Source organism: Orcinus orca, chromosome 1, assembly GCF_937001465.1.
Source record: "Orcinus orca chromosome 1, mOrcOrc1.1, whole genome shotgun sequence".
Classification (NCBI taxonomy): domain Eukaryota; kingdom Metazoa; phylum Chordata; class Mammalia; order Artiodactyla; family Delphinidae; genus Orcinus; species Orcinus orca.
In genome coordinates, this window is record NC_064559.1 from 57,282,635 (window position 1) to 57,308,929 (window position 26,295).

The following is a 26,295-nucleotide window of genomic DNA, read 5'->3' on the forward strand; positions in this document are numbered from 1 at the left end:
TGGTCTTGTAATTTAGTTTCAAATCAAGCATACTGTTTGATACCTTGTCATTTCAGGCTTGCTTTATCTCCCTGGAGGATTTATATGAAGGCTTTGATGTCTTCTGGCCATCCCTGGAATATAAAATATGGCTGAAGCTTGCTCTCAGTATTGCCTATCAGTATTTTGAATCAAGTCTCATTGATGAGGTAAGTTGCATGATTAAAATATGAATGAAATTTTATTTACTGTATTTTTTACAAAATGCATTTCATATTTTGGAGACAAAGAAAGGAAGGTGTGTCTGATCTTTCAAAGTAATACTTCAGAGTCCTCATCACTCGCTTATCCTGACTTCCTATAGGTCATCAGTCCCCTTGTGACAGCTGATTTTCCCAGGCTACCTGCAGTCATCCCTTAAAAATAATAAAGTCAGCAAATCTTAAATAGGTAGATCCCCAAGAATCAAGCATAGCATTAATTAGAATGCGTTAATGAGCATTGTCTGGTGTTTATTATAGTCTACTCTATCTACCTACATTAATATAAATCTCCTGCCTTTTCAAATTTTTACTGAGTTTACTAAGCCTCATCTATGAACTTTCTCTCCAGAAAGTAGTGGTTCAAGTCTGTTCTTGGACTGCACAATTTACAACCCCATATTTACATCCCATTTAGTAATTTTTTGAGCCCCTACCATGAGTCAGCAACTGGAGAAGTGACAGACCTGAAGTTCAACAATATTCATTGAATTGTGAGATATATATATATATATATATATATATATGAATATAAATATTGGGTTAAAAAATTAGCATGTCTCAGGAGAATGAGAAGAGAAGCCACAGACTGGGAGAAAATATTTGCAAAAGACACATCAGATAAAGAACTATTATCCAGAATATACGAAGAGCTTTTAAAACTCAACAGTAGGGAAAAAAAACAGCCTGATTAAAAAATGGGCCAAAGATCATAACAGACACCTTATCAAAGAAGATATACAAATGGCAAATAAACATAGGAAAAGATGCTCCACGTCCTATGTCATCAGGGAAATGCAAGTTAAAACAACAATGGGATACCACTACAAACCTATTAATTCGCCAATATTTGGAACACTGACAACACCACATGCTGGCAAGGGTATGGAGCAACAGGAACTCTCATTCATTGCTGGTGAGAATGCGAAATGGTACATAGCCACTTTGGAAGACAGTTTGGCGGTTTCTTACAAAACTAACATACTCTTGCCATATGACCCAGCAATCACTCTCTTTGATATTTACCCAAAGGAGTTCAAAACTTATGTCCACACAAAAACCTACACATGGATTTTTTTAAAAACTGAAGTATATTTGATTTACAGTGTTCTGTTAGTTTCAGGTGTACAGCAAAGTGATTCTGTTATATATATATATATATATACTTTTTCCTTATATATTATTACAAAATATTGAGTATAGTTCCCTGTGCTATACAGTAGATCCTTGCTGTCTGTCTATTTTATATATAGTAGTGTGTATTTTATATATATTAGTGTGTATATGTTTATTCCTCCCCTCTCTTTCCCCTTTGGTAACCATAAGTTTGTTTTCTGTGTCTGTGGGTCTATTTCTGTTTTGTATATAAGCTTATTTGTATCATCGTTTTTTTTAGATTCCACATACAAGTGATGTCATATGATATTTGTCTTTATCTGGCTTACTTCACTTAGTATGATAATCTCTAGGTCAATCCATTGTTGCTGCAAATGGCATTATTTCATTCTTTTTTATGGCTGAATAATATTCCATTGAATATATATACCACATCTTCTTTATCCATTCATCTGTTGATGGACATTTAGGTTGCTTCCATGTCTTGGCTATTGTAAATAGTGCTGCAGTGAACACTGGGGTGCATATATCTTTTCAAATTATGGTATTCTCTGGATATATGCCCAAGAATGTGATTGCAGGATCATATGGTAGCTCGTTTTTAGTTTTTTAAGGAACCTCCATACTGTTCTCCACAGTGGCTGCATCAATTTACATTCCCACCAACAGCATAGGAGGGTTCCCTTTTCTCCACACCCTCTCCAGCATTTATTATTTGTAGACTTTTTGATGATGGCCATTCTGACCAGTGTGAGGTGATACCTCATTGTAGTTTTGATTTGCACTTCTCTAATAATTAGCGATGTTGAGCATCTTTTCATGTACCTTTTGGCCATCTGCATGTTTTCTTTGGAGAAATGTCTGTTTAGGTCTTCTGCCCATTTTTTGATTTGTTTGTTTGTTTTTTTGATATTGAGCTGTGTGAGCTGTTTGTATATTTTGGAGATTAATCCCTTGTCAGTTACATCATTTGCAAATATTTTCTCCCATTCTGTAGGTTTTCTGTTTGTTTTGTTTATGAAAAACCTACACACAAATGTTTATAATACCTTATTCATAATTGCCAAAACTTGGAAGCGATCAACCAAGATGTTTTTCAGTAGATGAATGGATAAACTGTGGTACTTCCAGACTGGAATATTATTCAGTGCTAAAAAGAAATGAGTTATTAAGCCATGAAAAAGACATGGAAGAAATTTAAATGCATATTACTAAGTGAAAGAAGCCATCTGAAAAGGCTACATACTCTATGGTTCCAACAATAGGACTTTCTGGAAAAGGCAAAACTATGAAGACAATAAAAAGATCAATGGTTGCTAGGAGTTGGGGTGAGGAGGCATGAACAGGTAGAGCACAGAGGATTTTTAAGGCAATGAAAATACTCTACGATACATGTATGATGGATACCTGTCTTTATACATTTGTCCAAACCCATAGAATGTACAACATCAACAGTGAAACCTAATGCAAACTATGGACTTTGGGTGATTATGTGTATCAGTGTAGATTCAGCGGTTGTAATAAATGTACCACTCTGATGGAGAATGTTGATAATAGGGGAGGCTATGCATGTATAAGGGCAGGGGTTATGAGAAATCTCTGTACCTTCCTCTCAGTTTTGCTGTGAATCTAAAACTACTCTAAAAAATTGTCTTAAAAAATTAGCACATCATGCTAAGGCAGTCAGTCTTTTACTATGTGGCAATAATATTTTTCAGAAAAACTTTAACAGAAGGGTAAGGAGATGTAGATTCTTTTCCTTTTGCTTTGCCTCTTCATGAGCAGTAGGACAAGTTTAGAGTCTACTTTGAAACTCCAGAGGAGAGAATTGGGACCCAAAAGTTGAAACTCTATGGAGTGAGACTTAACTCAATAATAAGGTGAATGTCCTTTCATTTTTAAAAAATTCACAAGCAACACATATTCATTATATAAATTTAAAAAACACAGTTACAAAATGTAAGAAGATAATAATAATTGTCTACCCCAATTTACTCCCCAGAAAATCTCTGTTTAACATTTTGGCTTATTTCCTTCTAGTCTTTTTTCATTAAAGAACTAACCAATTAAGACTTTTTAAAACCCCCAAAGACTAACAAGATTATGCTGAACACCCTCCTCTAGACCACACAATTCAAATTTTATATGCATTTAAAAACCAAAATAGCTTTTTACGAGATTTTTCTGGTTGTAAAATTCTAGATAAGTTTGCTAATTTTCTTATGTTTTTGGTGCCCCAACTATGCCGGTGCCCTCAGCAATTAAGTGTTTGATTTGCATGTCAGGGACCAAGATCTGAGGGCTGAATCATGTAGCTGTGTACTTCCTGTGGCTGGAAATGTTCAGAATGAGTTGATGGCCGCTGTCAGGGCACCGTCCAAGAGATTACTACTGTTGGACTGACCTCTAAGCTCCTATATTAGTTTGCTGGGGCTTCTGTCACAAGGTACTGCAAACTGGGTGACTTAAATGACAGAAATTTATTGTCTCACAGTTCTCAAGCCTAGAAATCTGAAATCAAGGTCCTGGCAGTACTGGTTCCTACTGAGGGCTATGGTGGAGAATCTAGTCCAGGCCTCCCTCCTTGGCCTGTAGACAGCTGTCTTCATCTTCACATGGAGTTCCCCTTGTATGTATGTCTGTGTTCAAATTTCCCCTTTTCATAAGGGCACCAGTCATATTGGATTAGGTGTCCACCCTGTTGCAGTTTGACCTCATCTTATCTTAAACAATTACATCTGCAATGACCCTATTTCCAAATAAGGTAACATTCTGAGGTACTGGGGTTTAAGACTTCAATATATAAATTTTGGAGGGACACAATTCAATCCATAACAGCTCTCTTCTAGCTCTAAAATCTATGTTTATGAGCCTTGGCGTATGCTTAAGTTTTGTTTTGTTTTGTTTGTTTCCTTGTCAAGTGGGACCTTTGCTTACTGCAAGATAAAACCTCTGCATATTTAGGACTCTGGTTCTTGTGTGACTAGAAATCCAAGAGGCATAGCTGACTGCCCTGCTGTGGCTGATTATAAATAAATCAGGGCTGGGCAACCACATTCAGGGCCACTAAACAGTAGCAATATAAAAGCTCTGAATTCAGAATCTTGTCAGTATAAAAGTTCTGAATTCAGAATCTTGTCAGAAGTCATTCTGAACTCCAAATAAATTCTATCTGTTGGCCCCAGGGTCTATTTGCCCTTTGGCATCCTCAAAGAACTCAGCTAAATCAGTGAATTTGCTTTCTTCTTCTTTTTTTAAACTTTTGATCTTTCATTTATTTTAGTCATTATTATTATTATTTTTTTTTTTTGCGGTACGCGGGACTCTCACTGTTCTGGCCTCTCCCCTTGCGGAGCACAGGCTCTGGACGCGCAGGCTCAGTGGCCATGGCTCACGGGCCCAGCCGCTCCGCTGCATGTGGGATCTTCCCAGACCGGGGCACGAACCCGTGTCCCCTGCATCGGCAGGCGGACTCTCAGCCACTGCGCCACCAGGGAAGCCCCCTCTTCACCTATTTTATCCAACCTCCCACCTCCCCTCCCCTCTGGCAACCACCATTTTGCTCTCTGTATCTTTAAGTCGTTTTCTGTTTTGTTTTGTTTGTTCATTTGTTGTGTTTTTTAGATTGCACATGTAAGTGAGATCATATGGTATTTGTCTTTCTCTATCTGACTTATTTCACTTCGCTCTAGGTTCATCCATGTTGTCGCAAATGGCAAGATTTCATTCTTTTTTATGACGGAGTAGTATTTCATTCCATATATATATATATACTGACTTAGAGGTCAGTCCAACAGTCCAACAGTATATATATATATATACCACATCTTCTTTATCCATTCATCTATCAATGACATTTAGGTTGCTTCCATATCTTGGCTATTGTAAATCATGTTGCAGTGAGCGTAGGGGTGCATATATCTTTTCAAATTAGTGTTTTTATTTTCTTTGGGTAAATACCCAGAAGTGGTATTGCTGGATCATATGGTAGTTTTATTAATTTTTTGAGGAACCTCCTACTATTTCCCATAGTGGCTGCACCAGTTTACAATCCCAGCAACAGTGCACGAAGGTTCCCTTTTCTCCACATCCTTGCCAACACTTATTTGTTGTCTTTTTGATGATGGCCATTCTGATAAGTGTGAGCTGGTTTCCATTTCCTTGATGGTTAATGATGTCGAGCATCTTTTCATGTGGAATATGCTTTCTTCTTGATACCGTGTGTCATTTTGTATGATTTATAGGACAAAATCTCATTTTATTTTAGGACTTAAAGTTTCAGAAGTGCGTGGCCCTCAATCATGCATATGTGGAGACTTTATCAAGCTATAACGAAATGACTATTGATAATGTGAACATGAAATTCGTTATTCTTGTATACGGCAGTGTTATTGATACTAAGACAGAGGTACCATATCTTGCACCTTGCATTTTACCTAAAACCTGTGAACAGGTAAGGAGGATCATTTCTAAAGAGTCATTTGCTTTTCATTGTGCCCCATAAGTGACTTTAAAACTCAACCAACCACCTTAAAGGGAAATTTAACCTAGAAAGACCCTATAGTTCTCACCTGCCCTTAACAAAACAGTCGAAATGTACCCAGGGCTTCTGTGTACTGTTGTACAAGTTGTGCCCCGCACAAGAGTGTCACTGAGGGACAAGGGGGGCAGGAATCTGCCTGCTCTCTACTTGCCAAGCTGTTTGTCCTGGCATGGGCTGTGCGTCCACAGAGGAAGGACGGGGTACACTTTTCCTAGTTCACGCCAGGGCAATGACACTGCTTGCTAGCATGGCTCTGGAAGTTATCTGCGCTGGCTGATAAGAAGGGAGATGCATTGGGGCCATGTCACTTTGCTGACACATTAGGGGCTAGGGGCACAACTTGACAGAGGGCCCTGGGCCTCATCATTCCACGCCTCTGTAAGGAAGGGGGAAGTGTGAACACCTGGGACATAACAGGGGATGGGAAGAGTAGAAGTCAGGTCCCTACTGGGCCAAGCCATGCTGTCGGACCACAGGAGTGATGTGAGGACAGAGCCCAAGAATGAGGAGGACCAAGAGGCCATGAAAAGAGCTGACATCTCTTTCATCTGGTAAAAAGTTTGGGAGAGACCCTTTCTGCTTGTTCAGGCTGGGAACGTTCACTAATTTAATGAAATTTTACGTCCTGGAAAAGTTGGTAAATCTCCTAAAAAGTGCATTTACCACTTTCCTAACCAACGTTCTTATTTTGTCAACCTCTCAACAATTCAGAGGGTGAAGGTAATTTAAATGTTTTTTTTAAACAGAAAATGAAAATTTAGCTTTGAAACAAGGGGTGGGGAACAGTGGGAGCAATCCCACAGTTTAGTTTAAGACACTAGAGTTAGGAGTCAGGCATACTTGGATTTAAAACCTGACACCTGTGCCCACTAGGTGTGTGAGCGGAGGAAAGGTGCCTTCTGACCCTCAGTTTCCTCTTAGTAAGATGAGGATAATAGCAGCAGTCGTCTCATAAGGTTCTTGTGGGGATTCAATGAGATAATATGTGATAATATCTAGAAATTATCGATAGTTATAATTGTTACTTATGTATGCTCCTTGCATTCTGGGAGGGCAGATTCTGTGGCACATGGGGCAAAAGCTTGAGGAAGAGAGCTCTTTTTCCTATCTGGGAAGGCTGGGCCCTGAGCCCTTGAATGTCAGTGTCGGAATAAAAGTAACTCAGTGTATGCTGGGGATTCCATTTTCCAAATTCGTTCCAAGTAAGGTGTAGAAATTTCTTTTCTGATGTTTACAAATATCCAAAAGATAACCTCCTGGTCCAAGACTTTTTGAAACAAGGTTAAAGAGGATTTGAAATGAGAAAGATAGCGCTTAGGTTGGAGGCTGAGTTCTAGGCTTTGGCTTATTTCTTATATTCTTTGGAAAGGTTAGGAAGCAGCCATCTTAGAGATCAAAGAATGCTCTTTTGACTAATTTTGACTTTTCTCCTTTAGGTGGAGGGAACTTCAGATTTAAGCAAGCTGCTGGTTATCCAAGCACCTGCGCCTGCCGAAAATAATAATAATGCCAAGGTCATGGGTAAGGGGTAGCCCTTTAGTGGTAAGAAAACCACTGAGAAGGAATTTTGTTACATGTAAGATTGATATTCTAAGAAAATGCTTTGAGGGTGTTGTGTGGGTTTATCATCCATCTCCATTCTTGGGCCCTCCCTGGCTGCCACATTGCTTCTGGGAGGTCACATATCGGAGACTTCCAGACACTGAAATCCAGGTGGCTCTTACTCTCTCTCGTGCCTTTCCCTCCACAACCTTGTGGGAGGACAGCAGCTTCTACCTTGTACTCTGATCCTGTAGGCTGGAGCCCCGTAGTGCTGTTGGGGGCAGAGCAGGAATGGGGAGGGGATAGACTCACACAGCAGGCCCAGGTGTGGGAGCCGGTTTTCTCTCAACGACCAAAGGGAATATAGAATCTGACCCATGCTCATTGAAAGCCACGGTCATAGCCACAATTCAGGTGACTTGCTTTGAGGTGCACTTTGATAGTCACTAAGTAATTATTGTCACTAAATGCATATTAGTACCCAATTGCTTATATCATGGTGCTAAGCATACTATAAAGAAGACTAGATAGGAAGGCCTTGCTGTAGGGAAAATACATTCGAGATCTTTCACTCAGTGCTCAGCATCCTGCCTTACCAAGCCTAGTGTCACCATTTTCCCAGCTACCCCAGCTTGAAAACACAATCAACCTTGATTTGCTCCTCTAATTAGCACCATCCCAGTGCTTACAATTCATGTAACCTGCTAGCCCAGGCATTCTTAATGAATTGTTAATTTGTGGGGGAGGTGGTTACGTGATTTCAAATTGTGTGCATAAAGGGCACATTTTATCAATAGTTTACATCTCAGTGTTACTCATTTGCATAATTCTTATAAAATGCAGCCCCACAGTATGCTGCTGGGCACTGTGCAAAGCACTAGTTGGTGAGTGAGCGAACAAGGCCTCTGCCCTTGTCAGGAGGAGAGATATTCAAGAAGTAATTTCACTTCTCCCCTAGAAGCAAATTCAACCTCAGACATTCTTACAGCTCACTTTGCATGCCCTGTTCTGGGGGTCATACGCAGCACCATGATATTGGGAGCTCCCTCTGCTCCTGGGTCTCCTGTCCAAGTTGGCTAACACTGAGGTGACCATCACCCCAGCCTTCACAGTGTCTTTAGGTCTGCCACTTTGCTACTTCCCCAGCACTCTTGGGGCACAGGAGTGTATGGCAAGGCTGGGAGCTCAGGGTCTAATGTCAGCCCCCTTAGGGCACCCTGAGGGCTATTTTAGAGTGAGGGAAATATATATCACTCTGCATTCCACGATGTGTTTGGGAGGAAAGTCACAAATGGTAGGCCCATGGACTTGATCCAGCCAGTACACTGGATTTGGCCCACATACATGTTTTCTTTTAAAATTGTCAAATATGTAAACATCCAGAAATTTCACATTTAAAAAAATCCAGATTTTGAGCTTTTCTTGAAAAAAAAATCAGAAAGTCTGCCAACCCTCGGTCCTCATATCTATGTGTGGCAACAATCAGACAGAGCTGAGCACCTCTGGCTCCTACAGGGGAAGCAGATGCTCTACGGTTTGCCTCAGTCCACTCGCTCTTGTGTTATATCCAAACCATTTTGTTTGTGTGACCTGCCTCTTCTCATTTGGGTTTGCCAGCCCTTGTATTGGACTTTTGGGAGCCTAGTAACAAATGTCCTTGAGGGAAAAAAGTAAAAAGCCTGTTTGAAAGGGGAGAAGAGAAAGGCGACACTTACAGGGAGAAAGTAAGTTGAAATTTCAAAATATCCTCCTGCTACCTATACTCTTAAATTCCTAATTCAGTTTTTCTGTTTAATGCATTTATTTGGATTGGCTCAGTCAACACCGGTCTTGGAATGACCAAGAGAGACTATCACTGGAAGAGAAAAAATGAGGTAATAAACTTGACACTTTGATTAGATTTTTCTTACTGTGAATATTAAACTACACAGCGAAAATAAATTGTAAAGTCAAGTAGCAACATGTAGGTGGTGAGAAAAATGGCAGCTCGTTAATATGGGAAAATTGGGATTAAAGTTCACCTGAATTACTTAACAATTAAAATTATAGAATATTTTTGAAAACTGTAATTTTGCCCTAGCCCCCCCTCCCAATTTCCCCCCTCCTAACTCCCTTCCCCCCTGATATTTAGTTCAAAAGTAGGGCTATCTGGGATTAAGGATGGGGAGGGCCATTCACCATACACATTAGTTAGACATTTAGTATGTAATAGTTAGACATTAGTTAGACATTAGTATGTAAATATGGGTGCTTCTCTCTTTGGAGTGCGCATTCCCATGGATGTGTGGGTCTCTCTGGCGGGGGTGGGGGGTGGGGGTGGGGGTGGGGGTGGGGTGGTGCACAGGTAGATCACGGGCATCTTCCTAGGGTATCAATTTTATTTGACAGTCTTTCAAAGGGAGAAGTTAACTCATTTTGCTGTTAGGTTACTTAAAATATTTTATATTGAAACAAACACACTATGGAGTAGGATGACAAATTTGTGTGAATTTAAGATGAAACAAGACATTTTATTATGGAGAGTCACTTATGTGTTGCCCTGACATTTTTTCCTAGTTTCCTCAGCAATCAGAGCTAATTTAGAAAAGTCTGAGAAGTGCTGGAAGCCAGGCCTAGAGTTGGGGAGGGAGAGGGCTGGTAGAGGCAAATCTGGTGGGGAGAAGGGTAGCCTGCAAGGGTGGGGGGTGTCTCTGTGAAGGCCCCTAACAGAGTTCCCTTGGGCCAGAGCCCACTGCTGAGTGGGGTGGAGGAGAAGACAGCTCTGACAGAGCAATAGGCGATAGGCAAATGCAGAAGTAGGCCAGGTAGCAGCAACGGTGCCAAGAATGGGCTTCAGGGGCCTTCAGCACCCTTCCTCCCCCAGTTGCCAAGTCACTCCAAATACACGTCTTCTAAGGAAAAGTGATGTGCTGTGTAAAGGCAGCTTCATGAGAAGTCCCTTGGCCCATCACATCCCCAACCAGATAGCCACCCTAAGACCCTCCTAATAGAAATTCTGGTCCTGCCACTATTATTTATGACAATCACGGTGGTTTGCAGTGTTTGTTGGGGGAAGGACAGTGGCATTGACCAAACTGACAGTTCTTTGTTCCTTTAAACAAAGCAATTTAAATCTTTTTAGGTGGTCTTCCTCGGCCATCCTCTCCTTTCTTAAAGGGACCCTATTTCACAAATGGGGAACCTCACTGGGAGTCTAGTGATTTGGCTCCTCACTTGCCACTGTCTTTTCCAGGCCCCATTATTAAAAAAATGCTCATTCCAATTTAGGAAAGAAGTCTCCAGCTTCCCTTGCACTCAGTCACAAAGTTAACTGGAATTCAACTCTCCTAACATTGCTCTTTAAGTGCGCCTTTGATACACTACTCTAATTGAATTAATGTATCTCTCTTTACAAGATGATGTTTGATGGTATAGAGTTGCACATGTACTTACTCAAAGTCCTTAATATGTAAGATGTTTTAAAGGGAGTGTTCCAGATAATGGAAACTTTTCAGTAAGTTTTCTGATTGCACTTAAGTTTTTTTCTGAAATGCTCATAGTCAAATATTTTACTTTTGACTTTCTTTTATAGTTGGAAACTGGATACCATTTTAGAAAAGGACGTTAATGGCACTTATGTGATACCTGGAGTCAGGTTAAAGACCGAGCTAATATCCTGACTCAAGTGCTGAAAGATTGTCTGGCAAGGAGTTTACTTAGAAGTTGCTAAAACAATTTACTGTTGCATTTATTTTACAAGCAATTGATGGACTGCTGCAAAAGCTCTAATTCTAAGTAGTTGCATTATATTTAAGATGTTCACAATTCCTCAGGATAATATAAGATATCCTAAAGCTTATGGCCTAGCAAATGAAATCCTGCATCCAGCTGAGAGCAAGTTATAATAGAGCAGGAGTTATCAAAAGCACTGTACAATTAACATACTACTATCTAAAGCATAGGACCTATAATTTTGATTTGTGATATTGCTACAATTAGTGCCTCCCTAATGTTTTTCAGAGTAAAATTATTTCCCCCGTCCCCAATTTAGTAAATATTGAAAAACGGAATAGGTTCCATAACTTTAGTTATTGAAAGCACAGTTTAGGAGAAGTTAACAATCTTACATTGCATAGTACTGTTTGATATCACTTTTCATTTTATTTTAAAAAGTCAAATAAAATAGAATTTTATGATCTGATTGTTTACTTAGAATCTATTATTCCTTTTCATTTCAACAAGATTTTAAAAGAATCTACTCCAGTATAAAATAAAGAGTTACAAAAAAATAGTAATGATTCTCTACTCCAGGGAAAACCATAATAGAAGAATAGAAGGAAACATAAGAGAAAAAGTCAAGCCTTTTACGAACGTTCTGGATACCTAGAATAGGGCAGTATTTCTCAGAGTGGCCTGCGGAGCACCTGTGTGTCAACAAATGTCAGGTGTGGCTGCACATTACAGACCCACAGGACTGCCTGGCTGTTTAAGGAAGTTATCACAGACCCAGTCTCCTTGTAGCCTCCTTCTCCTTCATCCTTGGCCTGTGACTTTTATCCTCAGGGTGGCAAAATGACATCTGTAACTTGGGCATCCCATTTGCTTTTCAGTGAGGCAAGGTGCTTTCTCTTTATTAGGCTTTGCCTTTTAGTCAGGAAGGGACCCCATCCCAGGCCAGCACTATCACATGACCACACTGATCTGTCATCTTAAGATGAATTTTAACTGGCACCTCAACTTGCCACCATTAATACAATCTGGGTATTTTTTGTAAAGAATAAGGGGAAATGGATATTGGGTGAACTGCAGTGTCTGCTGTACTCTGCATCACAATCCCATACCTGGTATAGGGTTGTTACAGATGAAGAACTTCTGGCCATCTGTAGAATCCATCTCTGGGGGTAGGCCCCTGGCCTGCACATTTTAACCCATTCCTCATGTGATTTAATGCATACTGAAGCTTGAGATGCCTAAGGTGGGGGATAAAGAAGTAGCAGAAAACAGATGTCTGCTCTACAATCTTGCTTAGGAGGCACACTGCCATGTATTTGAAACAGCTAGAGGATACTTCATTCCATGCATATCAGTTAGGATGCTTTTGGCCTCAGGTACCAGAAAACCCAACTCAAAAAAGCTTAAACACTAAGGTTATTTATTATTTCATGTAATAGAAGTCCAGAGGTAGGACAGGTTCACAGTTGGCAGATTCAGTGAAGATCATAAAGAATCAGATGTTTTTCTTTCTCTCCACTTGGCTGTTGACCTTTACAGCCTCATTCTATGGCTGGATCCCTGCTCCCAGGCTGTAACATGGCTGCCAGCAGCAGTTTAATGTTTTCTTGTCCATATTCAGTGTGAGAGAGAAAAATGCCTCCCAGTAGCTCTCGTGTGAGAAAGAATTCTTGCAGAAGCTCTGTTGGTCTTCTATTTGTGTCTCAATGCCCATTTCTGAACCAATCACTGAGAAGGTGGCAATGACCTCTTAACTAGTTAATGCACCCTTTAAGCTTGAATCAAAGCTGTACTTCCTCAATTTGCATTGCCCCAAAGTGGAGGGGTCAAATGGAGTAAATCACTGTGCCAGTTCACTGCATCCAATTGGCATCTTGACTTGGCCCTTTAGACACAGCCATTCTGGCTCCTTACCCTTTCCTGAGCTTCTTAATGCATATTCCTACCCTTAGGGTAGAGGTTGGAGGGGAGGTCAGACTTCTGGCAAGACCACACAGGAGCCTCAAGTTGATCACTTTGCTAATCTTAGATGACCATCTCTTCTAGCCAGAACATTTGCTGATTGTCTGAGAAGGCACATGGTGGACTGCCTCTCAAATTCCTATGCTTCTCTCATAGCCACAGTGGCTGTATAATTCACTTACAGTTAATAAATCTTCGGATTTATTAAATCTGTTCTCCCTATGAAAACAGAGCAACAATCCTGGAAAGGGGAACTCTCCTCTCCAAGCCCCATAGTATATTAAGAATATACTATACTATACTATGGCAATGCATATTCATTATGTAACATTTTATATTTGGAGAAGAATACTTTCACAGTCTTATGGCTTCATGGCTGCTTCATGATAGAACCAGAGATCATTTTGCGGGTACATGACCTCCCTTTTCCTTGAGCTTTTCAGCGTTTTCACAGTGGCAGCACCTATGTGGGTCGAGTAGATATAGCCCACCAAAGTTCGGGTGCCTGAGTGAGTGATAAAAGGGGCAATAGATTTATTGGGGGAAGAACTGATAATTTGATTTTGAATTTATAAATTCAATGGCCAATGTTCCATCGATCAGTAAAGATAAGACTCAAGTTTGAATAATTAATGTTGGAGACTTACACTTTGAATTGTCACCATAAAAGAAAGTTGAGGCGAGACTCTCCGAGAGACAAGGGCTGAAGAAGGCAAATAGCCAAGGGAAGACAGCAGTGCGGAACCTCACAGTTAGGGAGGTGACAGAATGCGAGGATTCAGGGATTAGTTCAGAAGAGATGTGCTAAGGAGAACCAGATAGTCTTAGTTCTTTAAGGCCAAAACATATAGTGACTTGGATAAGAGATGACAGCAAGATGCCAGTCCTTTAAGTCTCTTTCAGACCAGCATTCACCAGGATATGTAACTTGGAATTTTCACCTTCCTTCTCAACCTTCTTAGTGTCACCCAAATTTTACATGAGCAGAAATCAAGGAAACTAAAAGCTTACTGACTTCTCTAAAACATGGCACCAGGGATCAGCTTTTACATTATTATACTCAGTAAAAGTATACAGGGCTACACGCAAGAGACTATACCAGGTATGGGACACTTCCTTCTAAACCTAGGACTTAGCACAGCATAATAAGTCTGAGAGACTATGAGTTCAGAATACTTACTTAGCGCTCTTTCCAGAAAAGCAAAAGATGTCCCATTATCCTCAAGATTCATATTCTTAAATCTAGGAATCCCTTTAAGGTATCAGGTTAGGAGAGTTCTTTGTAGTGGGGGTCACAAATTCCACAGGACCCAGGCAAGTAACATGAAGGAGCAAAGTAGGCCAAGAGATGGGGTGGAATACATTTTCTTTTCTATTTTGTTTTACAAAGCAAAGGAAACACATTTTATTTTACTTTATTTTTGGCCGCACTGGGCAGCACGTGAGATCTTGGTTCCCCGACCCGGGATCAAACCCGTGCCCCCTGCAGTGGAAGCGCGGAGTCTTAACCACTGGACCACCAGGGAAGTCCCTGGAATCACATCTTCATCAGCCGCTCCTCCATTTTCATTATATGAAATTTTATGTGTCTGTCTTTGGAGAAAAGCATGTCAAATCTAGCAAGGAAACATTTGCCCTCAGGACATGAGTCCGAACTAGTACTTGAAAATGTGACAACAGAATTTTCTGATCACGTTTTAACAAAGGATTTACTTGCTGATCACTAAGAAGTAAAATTCAGAAAATAGTCCCCCTCCCCCACTGCAAGAATAAATCTATAATAAAACATTTTCAGTCACCCTCTCCCCTCTTCCCAAGGTGTGCCCTTTCATGTGCACTTCATCGTAGAGCCAACTGACATCCAGAAATACTCTGAAAGGCACCTGGCACTGTCGTGTTGCTCATGCCTCTGGTACACCTCCCTGGCAGGCAAGTGGAACCTTTTCTGTAGCTTCCCACTTTCAATAGAAATTTATTGAAAAATTTTCTTGATAGCAAAATACTTAAAGATTCCTTCCCCCTGCTCATCCTTCAGTTATCTACTGGAAAATTACAGAATTGAAAAGGTTTTGCCCCCAGTTGTGATCAAAACATGAAATATTGAAGAACATCTGGGTTACTCAGTTCTTAGGTTACATATGTAGATATGTACAGAGGAAGCTGAACCCCAAGTTCTATTCCTTCCCAAAATGGGTAACAGAAGAGAGGATTTGATTAGAACAGCTGAAAAAACCTGATACTCATTCTATGATGGAGCAAAGCAGGCTTTTTCAACCATAAACTGATACCACCTTGTTGGTCATAAACCCTGCAGAGATCCAACAAGATGAGCCTCAGATTTCAAAGAGAGTCAGCAGAGAATGTTAAGATATATGAACAGAAGAGAATGCTGCTAAAGGCACAGAGCAAAGAATCCCAAGGAATTTGTAGTGCCATTTTCATTTAATAAGCCAGTAGTATAGCAACCTAAAGACCTTGGCTGTGATCACACCAGGATGTTTTTATGGTACTGCTGCAGGAAAACATGATGGGCAGCTGGCATCCTCTGGCTCACGGTGCTCAGTGAGCAGCTCCAGCACCAACTCCGTGGAGAGCCAGCCTATGGCTGGGGGGTGTAGCGGAGGTATTTCTTGCCAGATGGGAGCTCTTTGGTGAAGACTCCTTTAGGGAAAATTTTTTTGGCTTCCTCTTCAGGGATGGTTGGAAGAACCATCACGCTGTCTCCATTCTATTGAAAAGACATTGTGAATGGTGAAATTCAATCTTATAGTGAAGGCTAAAGGCAATAATTAACTTCAGAAAAGTAGCTACAGTTGCTGATGAGAATAATCAAATCTCCTTTGCTCTATCCCCTCTGAGGAATTTTGTTTTCGCAAGTTGATCTTTGACACTTTGGGAAGGGAAGTATTTCCCCACCTTAACAAGAAATAGTCCTGTTTTAAATCTAGTAATGGCTTGCCACCTAAGTCCTTATCATTGCCCTACGTGACTGAATCCGGCTTCCTCCCCCATCCCCGGCCTCTCCCCCCACCTCCTGCTGCTGCTTTTCCAGCACGGTGGCTCTCCTATTCCTTGAACATGCCAAGCTCACTATTAGAAGAGCTTCTTAGCTGTTCCTTCAAGCCTGCCGTGCTCTTCCCTCCTAAATATGCGTGACTTGGTCTCTCACTTCTTTCACGCCCTTCCCAAAGGTCCCTTCAGAGAAGGGCCTTTCTTGACAGCCAAATATAAAACCAACCCTCCCACCTGTGCTCCCCTTCTCCCCACCTCTCCTTGATTACTCTCTGTCGCACTTATCGTTACCTAATATACTATAAACTTGTTTATTGTTTGTCTCTACCAACTGGAATTTAAGTTCTATGAGGGCAGGGACTTTACACTGATTGTTCATTGCTGCATCCCAGTGTCTACTGTCTGCGCTCAATAAACGTATGGTCAAAGAATGGAAACAGAATATAAATGGTTTGCCTGTCAGAAGAAACAAAATAACAAAACCAGGTGTTCAGGTTAGCATATTAAAAAAATGTAGCAATGTTAAGACAGTCTTGTGATATTATCCATGTCCTACATATGTCAGGAATCTTAGAGATTAAAAGTTCATGAACAGGTTTCAGAGAATTCTACATAGGTTTAAAAGACTGAAGCTTAAGAGAAATGAAATGTTTCAAGACATTAATACACCACATAGGTTTATACCCACGACTTAAGTGGCCAGTCTAGGTTCTGTTATAAATATTTTGCCATCAGGGAAGAGTTAAAGGTTTTTTAAAAAATCCTTTTACTAGGAAAAGGAATGATTCTGACCAATTAATTTGTCCAAATAATGTAAAAGTTAGAAATACAGGGAGTTTGTATAAAAGGGGTTAAAGACCCTGAAAATGGCCTCTCAGCAAATCTTAAACTCAGCCAGGAGGAAAAGCCCTCCCGGTGTACTTGCATGCCAGAAACAAGAGCCCCACGTAACACTGACCCTGGAGGTAGCCACTGAGAGACTGGCCCCACAGGCCTTCCAGGCAAGCTGGGTATCTGCCCTTTTAACATCTTTACCTTCCAATCAACTGGGGTGGCAACCCTCTTTTCTGCTGTCAGCTGCAGAGAGATAATTACTCGGAGAATCTCATCAAAGTTCCTGCCAGTGGTAGCCGGGTAGAGGATGGACAGTTTTAGCTTCTTATCAGGACCAAAAACAAATACCTGCAAAGCACATAGACACATAAACAGGAAGAACTCTTTGAATGTTTTTGATACTAAAGCCTCTCAGAAGGCTCTTAAGTCATTAAAAATGTTCAAAACAAAACAACAACAGAAATCTGCAAATATCTAGAAAGATACACCAAACAAACCGGGTGGCTGGAGTAGACATGATTTTCTTCTCCACGTTATATTTCTAAACTTGAAGGAAATTATATTTGGCTCTGGCTGTCTCAGCAAGAAACACTGATTTGCGAACTGAATCCAGGAAAGGCCTCAGGAAGGTGCTATGTTAACTACAGAAGATTATCATAAAAATAATACTAATGGGAGTTGATCCTGGTCCTCAAATTGTTGTATATTTTTGCAGATGTGGGAATAAGTTTGTTCCCTAGTGGGTAAGGACAGAACAAATAAGAATTCAAAACCAGGGATGCCTTACGAAGAAGGCTATGACCCACCGCCTTAAAGAGTGGGCTGTCAGGAGGACTACAGAAAAAGATTTCTCAATTTTAGGTGACATCCTAGGATAACTATTTTTTTTTTTTTTTTTTTTTTTTTTGGTGGTATGCGGGCCTCTCTCTCACTGCTGTGGCCTCTCCCATTGCAGAGCACAGGCTCCGGACATGCAGGCCCAGCGGCCATGGCTCATGGGCCCAGCCGCTCCGCAGCATGTGGGATCTTCCCAGACCGGGGCACGAACTCGTGTCCCCCGCATTGGCAGGCGGACTCTCAACCACTGCGCCACCAGGGAAGCCCTAGGATAACTATTTTTATGTATTTTCAAAAGCTGTGAATTAAGCAGTTTAAAAGTTTAGCTGAAAAATTTTACTTTGTACCAGCATTTAGATAAGAAGTGAGAGTGCCACCAGGACACTTATATCCTAATTGGACATAGTCCCCCATTTCCTTTAGTCGGTCCAAGCATTTACTTGGACATATGTAGCCTGGTCAGTCGCAATGACTATGTAATGGATGTATACAACTCACCACACGAGCTGTTACAGGCATGCCCTTTTCGTCCTTCTCTGCTGGGTCCAGCATGCCCAACTGGATGGCAAGGTCCCGATTCTTATCATCAATGATGGGAAAAGGTAACTTTTCTGTGGGCTCATCACCATTGTAAGCATTGATATCCTGAAACACAGGGGAGAGAGAAAAGAGGAAACTAAACCAGGCATATCCTCTGAATTCAATCAGTTAACAGTCATTGTCTTGTAAGACAGGGAAGAGAGGACCATAATCATCATAATTTCTCTAAGCAATTTTAATAAGAAAATTAATGAATGAACACTCCTCATCCCAGTTGCTCATTGACAGGAATAACGGTAGGGTGTAGTACTTAGGTTATAACCTAGAGCCTTCTCATGCCCAAGTCTCTTAAAATTCAGCATGCGTTTACTGCTCTGAGAAAGCAGCATTAAACTCTTTAAAAGTTGAATAATATAGAGTTAGACTTCAATCCAGGCTACCTATCCGTACCCAAATACTATAAAAACCATCAGTAGCAATGAGTTCACATCCAGAAATTAAAGCACATGCAAAGATAATTTTATAGATCTGGCCCCTGCCTCAAAAGCACCCTGACTCAGACATTAAGCTACTGTAACAAAGATATTAAGACATGAAAAGAAAACACAAAACTTAAAGCAAACACAAGAATGGAGAGTTGAATATTCACTTCAAGGACAAGTCAAAGGTAAAAATGTGTGAAAAGGCAGAGGTGAATTTACACTAGGGTGAAATCCACATAAAAACAAAGCATTCCAAGTCTGAACTAAAGGACAATAATGTACTTGCTTCCACTCTCTATCCCTTCCTCCCCTAGTTAAAAACTTCATCCATTTTTCTATTCTGGGAAGTTTTTGGGGAAAAAAAAAAATCTAGCTTCGTTATTTGATCTGGTGTTGACATTGCACTTAAGGTGGGCTAAGCATTATGGTAAGTACGTGTGGGATGCAAATGAGGAAGACACGGTTCCTGCCTTTAAAGGAACTTCTAATTTAGTTGGATGATTTCCGTAAGAAGTAGCAACAAACGCAAGACGGTAATATGTAAATGGCAAATGCTGAAGTACACCAGCATCCCCATTTGTAAGACTGCTGGAGTTAGGAGAGACTTCAAGAAAGGCATATGACTTTTTCCTGGGCCTTTGCAGGGTGGATAAGATTTTCACAGGGCAAGAGAAGGCATTCCAGGGAGGGGGAGCAATATTACTGAAACATGTAGGCAAGTCTGAGCATAAACTGTTGACTGGCGAAAGAGGAATTTATCTGGGTAGAGTTTTAGGAAGTAGTGAAAAAGAGGCGTTAAAGCTGGAATAAGGTCGATTTATTATGTGGAGCGTTGAAAGTAAAACAGGAGTTGATGGCATAGCAGATATGAACCTTTGTGGATTTCTCAACAAAGATGCCATAGGATAAAAGTGGCATTCATGAACTTTGAAATGGATAACAACAAATTTTAACATGTTTCTTAATTTTATTAGCTTAACTTCCCTTCTGCCGTCACTGGCGGTCTATCAGGTCGCCACAGCTAAAATAATCAATATGGTTTCATACTAGAGGCACCTTGAGGTTTCCTACGTAACCAGTTGTGTGTCAAAGTTTGGACACTGCTTCTGAAAGTTGGGACTTATTTCCTATTTAATGCAATCACAATTTTGAAAATTCTAAGGCACAAGCTCACCAGTGAAAATGAACCTGGGTGTGTTCCTATACTTTGAAGGGTATTATATAATTGGCTATAAACTCTTCCTTCAGCCACCTGTACTTGCAATGATTGCTCTGCAGTAATTCTCAACCCTGCCATTTGCATGATAGGCATTACATTACACCCATGAAAAGCAAAGAACAATATGCTTTGGCTTTATCCTAAAATCAAGCAAATTCCTACTCTCTATCATCTAGTATCAAAGAGAATATTAGTTTGGGGTTCAAATCCCACTGCCACCATTTTCTTGCAGGGAAGTCTTTAGTGTGTCCTTCCAACTGCCTGGGTGAAAAAAGTACTCTCATCTGAAAAGCTGGGAGCAGGAACCATATACCTCCCCTACAGGGCTGCTCCCAGAAACTAACGAGAAACTGCCTGTGAGATACTGTGGAAATGCCAATGACCATTCACAGCCAAGTGTAAGGAATGAAAACAATCCACCTCAAGAAAGAGAAATGCCTTCCCTTTTCTCCTATACATGATTCTTCTAATCTCAGACACTTAGAATTAACTGGTATAAAGTGGCATGGGATGCAGGCCCAGGTGGCCAGCTCACAAGTCAGTACTACATCGTATATTCAGTTTCATGTCAAGTGCTCGACATAGTGCCTAGTGCACAGTAAGCATCCTTTGAAAGTTCCCTATCATTATTTAGTAGACACTGTAGCAAAGTCATTAAAATGTTCTCAAGTTAAATCTAGACCACCACATTTACTATCCAAGTAAATCCTTTTGTTGGGAGAACACAGGTCCTTCAGTTCATTCATTTGACAAATACAGACTGCCTGCCTGCCTAGGAGGTCCTGAGTACTGAGCACTGTTCCAGCAGTGCACGAAACAGGAGTCTGCCCTGCTGAGCCTCCACTCTGGTGGGGAGAAACAAACAAACGAAATCAGCAATGTGCAGAGTATTTTAGACGGTGACAAGTGCTAAGGAGACAAATCAGGGGAGGATGGGGAGTACAGAGGGGAGTTATAATTTTAGATAAGGAGGCCAAGGGTGGCCTTAATGGGTATCATTTGAGTTGAGACTTGAAAGGCGTGAGGGCAAGCCACAAAGATCCCTGGGGAAAGAGTCTTCCAAACAGGATTCTGGATATATTCTGAAGGTAGAGCAGGCAAGTTAGCTGATGAATCAGACATGTGAAGTGAAAACACCAGAGGAATTAAGGATGACTCCTGGATTTTTGGCCTGAGCAACTACAAAAATACAGATGCCATTAGCTGAGATGAGTAAGACCCCCGGGATTAAGAACAGGAGTCCCATTTTAGACATGCTGGATTTGAGGTGATAGGACATCCCAGGGGAGATGCTGTAGGCGGTGGTTTCACCAATCTGGAAGCCAGCAGAGTCTGGCCTAGAGATGGAAATTTGGGAATCATAGCATAGAGATGTGGGTGGATGAGTTTACCAAGGTGAAGAATGTAGATAAAAAGAGAAGACGTCCAAGAAGTGAGTCCAGGGCAACTCCAGCATATATTCAGTATTAGGAGCCGGGAGATGAGGAAGCTCATGCCGCACATGAGCAGGAACAGCTAGAGAAGTGGTGTCCTGGAAGCCAAGAAAGAAGGGGGCTGAGAACTGACCACTGGATTTAGCAAGGTGGAGGTCACTGTGCAGTCCAAGTCAGACTTTCAAATAATCAGTGAAGGCTGAATCTGAGCCTTACTTGTACCTTCACCTCAAAAAACCAAGCTACTCTATAAAATTTATAGCTTAATCTGTAACCTCAAAGCATATGCCAACGGGCACTGTACCTTGCTCCAGGCAAGATGGTCTTCAACACTGTCTATTGAAAGGGCAATCATCTTAACGTTCCTCTTGGCAAATTCTGGTGCCAGCTTTGCTGCTCTGCCAAGCTCCGTGGTACACACTGGGGTAAAGTCCCGAGGGTGGGAGAAGAGAATGCCCCATCTGAATGAAGGAAAAGAAGGTCACAGTTGAATGAATAGATTATCACCAGCATCACGTACAATGAAAAATCACAAATCCTAGATCAAAAATGACTTTCTTTTTCAAATGAGTGCTTATGAAGACATCACTGTTAAACTTTTCTGTTGAGGAATGCTTTTTGATCTTCTTATCTCCAGAAAAGCCTATGTTTAAAGCCCAATTCAATCAAAGATATGAAATTCAACATGATAAATATTTAAAAAGACTATAAGGATGCTGCCTCCTTTAATAACTCTAGAGCCACCCTGAGTCCTTTTCAGCTAATAAAATCTGTGCTACTCAAACCAAGTACTTATTGAAATAATTTTTTTTTCTTTTTACTCTTTCTACATTTTTTTCTAAGCACAGATATGCTGACATTCACCTCCAGTAATGGATGTTCCAATATGCCCTGAATCTAGACCAATGCCTGACTACAATAATAAACAGATTATGTAATCTGAAATAAATAGGCTTCTATCCTCTATTTATATGTAAAATTAAAGCTGACAGCTGGTTCTTTGAAGTGAACAGATATAAAAACTTCTGTAAAACTAGTTTACTGATCTAACCTGCTAAATAGGACACCCAGTATTTGTACCCTGACCAAACAACAGCATTTTAAGAGTTTTACCTATCTCTTCATTTGCAGTTTATTATTCTTTTTGCGTTAGACCAAGTGGGTAGAAAATGATAGCCTCCAATGTCGATTTCTACAACTACAGATTCTTAGGGAAATACTAATATCTAAATCATCATTGCCTAAGGTTAAATTCGTGTAAGTTTTAAGCACATTTCAAGCTAAAAGTCACCAAGAACTTTGGAGTACTGTTTCCTTCTCCTGGGCAACAGAAACTACTCTTTCGACTGAAAAGGAAAACCTAACACACAGTTTCCACACTCCTGTTGACTTAACAACATTAAAGCAGGATCCTAAACTAGTAGATGACTAACTCTAGCCTAGAAGCCAAGCTGACTTCCCTAAAGATTGCCAAGTTTTCTGAAGCACAAAGAAGAAAGCAGAGACAAGGTACCTAATTCCCGGCTACATTTGCCACTCAACTCCCAAGGTTTCAGGAAAGGAAAAGACCTTCTTACAAAAAGGATGGATGGCCCTATGGCAAGACTGGGAAGAGAGGGGTAATATTTTTAAGATTGTGGAGGGGTGTGGCATGTTTACTTTTGATAAAGGGCAATAAGACATTAAGTATGTTTTGAAATAAGCTAGCTATGAGTAAAATGTAGGCCTTAGAGTCTGTGGTAAAGGATCTGTTTAAGGGTCAGATGAGACTTAAGGAAAGTCTCCAGAACTTGAGAAAAAATGAGCAGGGCACTTCTTCCTGTATTGTTAAAGAGGTGATTAATTAGAAAAATCAGGCATTCTCTTTCCATTGTGAATCAGGAGACTGTATTGCTGAATCATGTTAAGGAACTCGTTTGAGGCCACTTCACATCCTCCCCTCTCCCAGAAGCCAAAACTCTAGTTTGCCACATGGCTAGGAACAGGATAAACTCTGGGAATGTCTTACTGTGGCCTGCCTCTCCTCTAAGTCTCCCTACTGCTGCTCTTCAGAGGAATACAATTACATTAACCCCTTTCCTTTTTCCTCATTTTCAAAAGACAAAAAAGGTTTCTTCATTTAAGGGAGGGGTCCCCACTCACTAAGCCCCAGAAAACCCAGGGAAAACCCATGTTTTGTTTGGTGAAGATGTACTGTGAAGAAGCTGCTTATACCCCACACATACAGAAACAGTGACTGGGCTCAATAAACTCACTAAATGCAGCACCCAAACCCCTTAGTTGTTTCCAGTTGTCAGGGGCAGGGTAGAACCTGTAACGTTTGAAATTATTTTAATTTTCTCCAGAACACACCTGGATCAAAAATTGATAGTATGAATTGAAATCACATTAAGAATGGAGTTTGGAAAAATTATATTAGGCAAAAATCCATGTATTACAATGATATAAAGGGCTCAAACTTATTTTCGGGGTAGGGCAGGAAATAGTACTATCCCATGCCTGACCCAAGGCAGACTTGTATATTTTTGTTTAGATGCAGATAGTTTTCTCATCTTCCTACTTATGGCTCCCTGAGAAGGTACCACTTTTAGTCAAATTAAGATAGATCGAGGACAATAAATGACAACAAAAAAGTCCCAAACAAATAGGGTTAACTTAAATAGTGACATCATTTGTAACTATTGCTACAGTAAATATGCTTTATATTAATATTTATTTGCAACCTAAGAGTTCTGGGAAAATTTTGTTTTATGAGGGTGAGGGCTGTAGGCAGGAATGGGAAGGAACATTATCTGAAAATCCCATCGAGTTTTGGAGAAATACTAATACCTAAATTCTGAGTATGAGACTGGGCATAGTCTGTATTTCTGAATTCTTTCCCTGCCTTTATTGCCTGAATGTTCCATTTCTCATCCTTTCTCTAGCCTAGTCCTCTCTTGCAAAAAACTTAGCTCTTCCCTTAATCAGTAGCTGGAAAATGGATTTAAGGGGCTGTAAGGGGTTGGTTAGGCCTAAGGTATAAGAATCTCTCCCAGGTGCTCTGCACAGGCCTGTCCAATCCTTGATTAATCTCCTAAACTGCACCCTCTGTCTGTAATATATGTACCTGGACACTGTATATAAAAGGGATACAAAGCAAGAAGGAATTCTAACACCTTAGACCACAGTGTAGTGGGGCCACTGGAACTCCAGAACTATAATGTAACTAGACACATCTGGGATGTTTCACATTAAATCTAATCAACTTAAAGTTTGCTGATTCAGGAGCTGTACAACCACAGTAACGCCAATATACTCCTAGTCATAAAGGTATGATTGCCAGGCTAGATCATGGGTCACCAATTTGGCAAGTCTACCTGAGGCTGGAAGCAAGGCAGAAGGGGGAAGGGGCAGTGAGAGGCACTCTGCAGTGAAACAAAAGGGTCTCAAAGGGGGAGGTACGGGTGTCCAGGTGCTTGGCTATCCATGGCCACTGCAACTGAACAACCTCAGAAAGCCCTTCCCTCAAGGTGTTGCAAGTTCTGGAATGAAGGACACACACACATACAGAGTGTTCTGGGTTCCTCCCAAAGCTGTTATCAAATCACATTCTAGCAGCTGGGGGAGGTTCTGGGCAAAAAGTCTTTCAGCCACTATCTGGCACCTGGTGGTTTCAAATTTTTTTGTGCTGAGAAGACTGCAAATACCACTGCAGCAAGTAGAACCCTCACATAACACGCTGGGCCCTTCCTGAACCTTCAGCCAGTAGCAGTGTCCTCTGACTCTGGCTTTGGACACCAACCTTCCCCAGGGAGCAAATTCCAGAACGGAGGGAGGGAGGAGGTGCGACCCTGGGCACGAGTACCGGGGAACTGACCGCCGATGCTGCCCGGCCCCTGCCCCCTCCGGCCTTCGGCTGGACCATACTACTTGCACAGTTTACCAAACAGAGGCAAACAGACGAGCTCTCCTCCGCACCGGCCTCCCGAACCCGGGACCTGCGCGGTCCCAATTTTGTTCCCCTCCCCCTTCCTCACTCCGGAGCCGGCCCAGCCACGCGGGGGACGGAAGGCGAGAGAGGATCCAATGGCCGGCGGAGGGCGGGCCGGAGGGTCGGGGCCAGCCAGCAGCGCTCGGCCGCCGCGGGGCAGAGGCCACACAACGAGAGGCACGTGCAGGAACTGGTGCAGGGAGGAGGCGGGCGGCGAGCAGGGGGCTGAGCGGTGAGGAGGACGGAAGGGAGAAACAAGGGAAGGCACCCCTGAGTCCGGGCGTAACCCGAGGTCAGGGTAGGGTGAAGAGGTGGCCACTTACGAGTCTCCCAGATAGTCGTGGAAACGGATGCGGCCGATGGTAGTATTGGCCTCGAAGTTGGGAGCCTTGTCCCCGAGAAGGAGCCCTCCGGGCATGGCGGCAGCGATGACACGGAAGGACGACTAGGCGCAACGGCGACAACCACCAGCTGGCTGGTTCCGGCGTGTGTGCTGGGAGGCGGAATAAATGGGGCTTCCAGGGGCGGGACGGGAGGGGCGGGGGTGGGCGGGACCAAAGGAAAGCCTAGATAGACGGAGTCGCGGCGGGAGCGATGGGCGGGACAAGGGGCGGGGCCAGGCCGTGGGCGGGGTGGGCGGGGCCGCGGCTGGCGTGGGCGGGAGCGAGAGTCCGGAACCGGCGGGAGTCTGGGACTGGGCTAGGGAAGGACGGCCCTGTGCCGGGTCCGGCACCTCGCCAGCCCTCTGCCCTGCCGGGAGCCTGTGGACACTATCATTCTCTCCTCACGTGACAGGGAACTCAGTGACGTCGCCGTTTGGAGGCTTGGGGGTGCGTTCTGGGCTTTGGAAGTAAA

At 41.9% G+C, this 26,295-nt stretch overlaps 2 protein-coding genes across 2 annotated transcripts in view; one reads left to right on the forward strand and one right to left on the reverse strand.

The window, feature by feature from the left end:
• SLC9C2 (solute carrier family 9 member C2 (putative)) overlaps positions 1 to 26,295 on the forward strand; it is a 272,343-nt gene that overhangs the window by 140,997 nt on the left and 105,051 nt on the right. Inside the window, exons 28-30 of the mRNA XM_049715795.1 lie at positions 57 to 188; positions 5,623 to 5,808; positions 7,335 to 7,419. Coding sequence (XP_049571752.1) covers positions 57 to 188; positions 5,623 to 5,808; positions 7,335 to 7,419 — 403 coding nt within the window. The remainder of the gene's footprint in view (positions 1 to 56; positions 189 to 5,622; positions 5,809 to 7,334; positions 7,420 to 26,295) is intronic.
• PRDX6 (peroxiredoxin 6) lies at positions 14,513 to 26,007 on the reverse strand. The gene is made up of 5 exons (XM_004269769.3): positions 25,764 to 26,007; positions 21,775 to 21,931; positions 18,295 to 18,441; positions 17,161 to 17,307; positions 14,513 to 15,841 (listed from the first exon to the last, which is right to left on the reverse strand). Exons 1-5 carry the CDS (start codon positions 25,856 to 25,858, stop codon positions 15,713 to 15,715), a joined length of 675 nt encoding a protein of 224 aa, XP_004269817.1. The 5' UTR covers positions 25,859 to 26,007; the 3' UTR covers positions 14,513 to 15,712.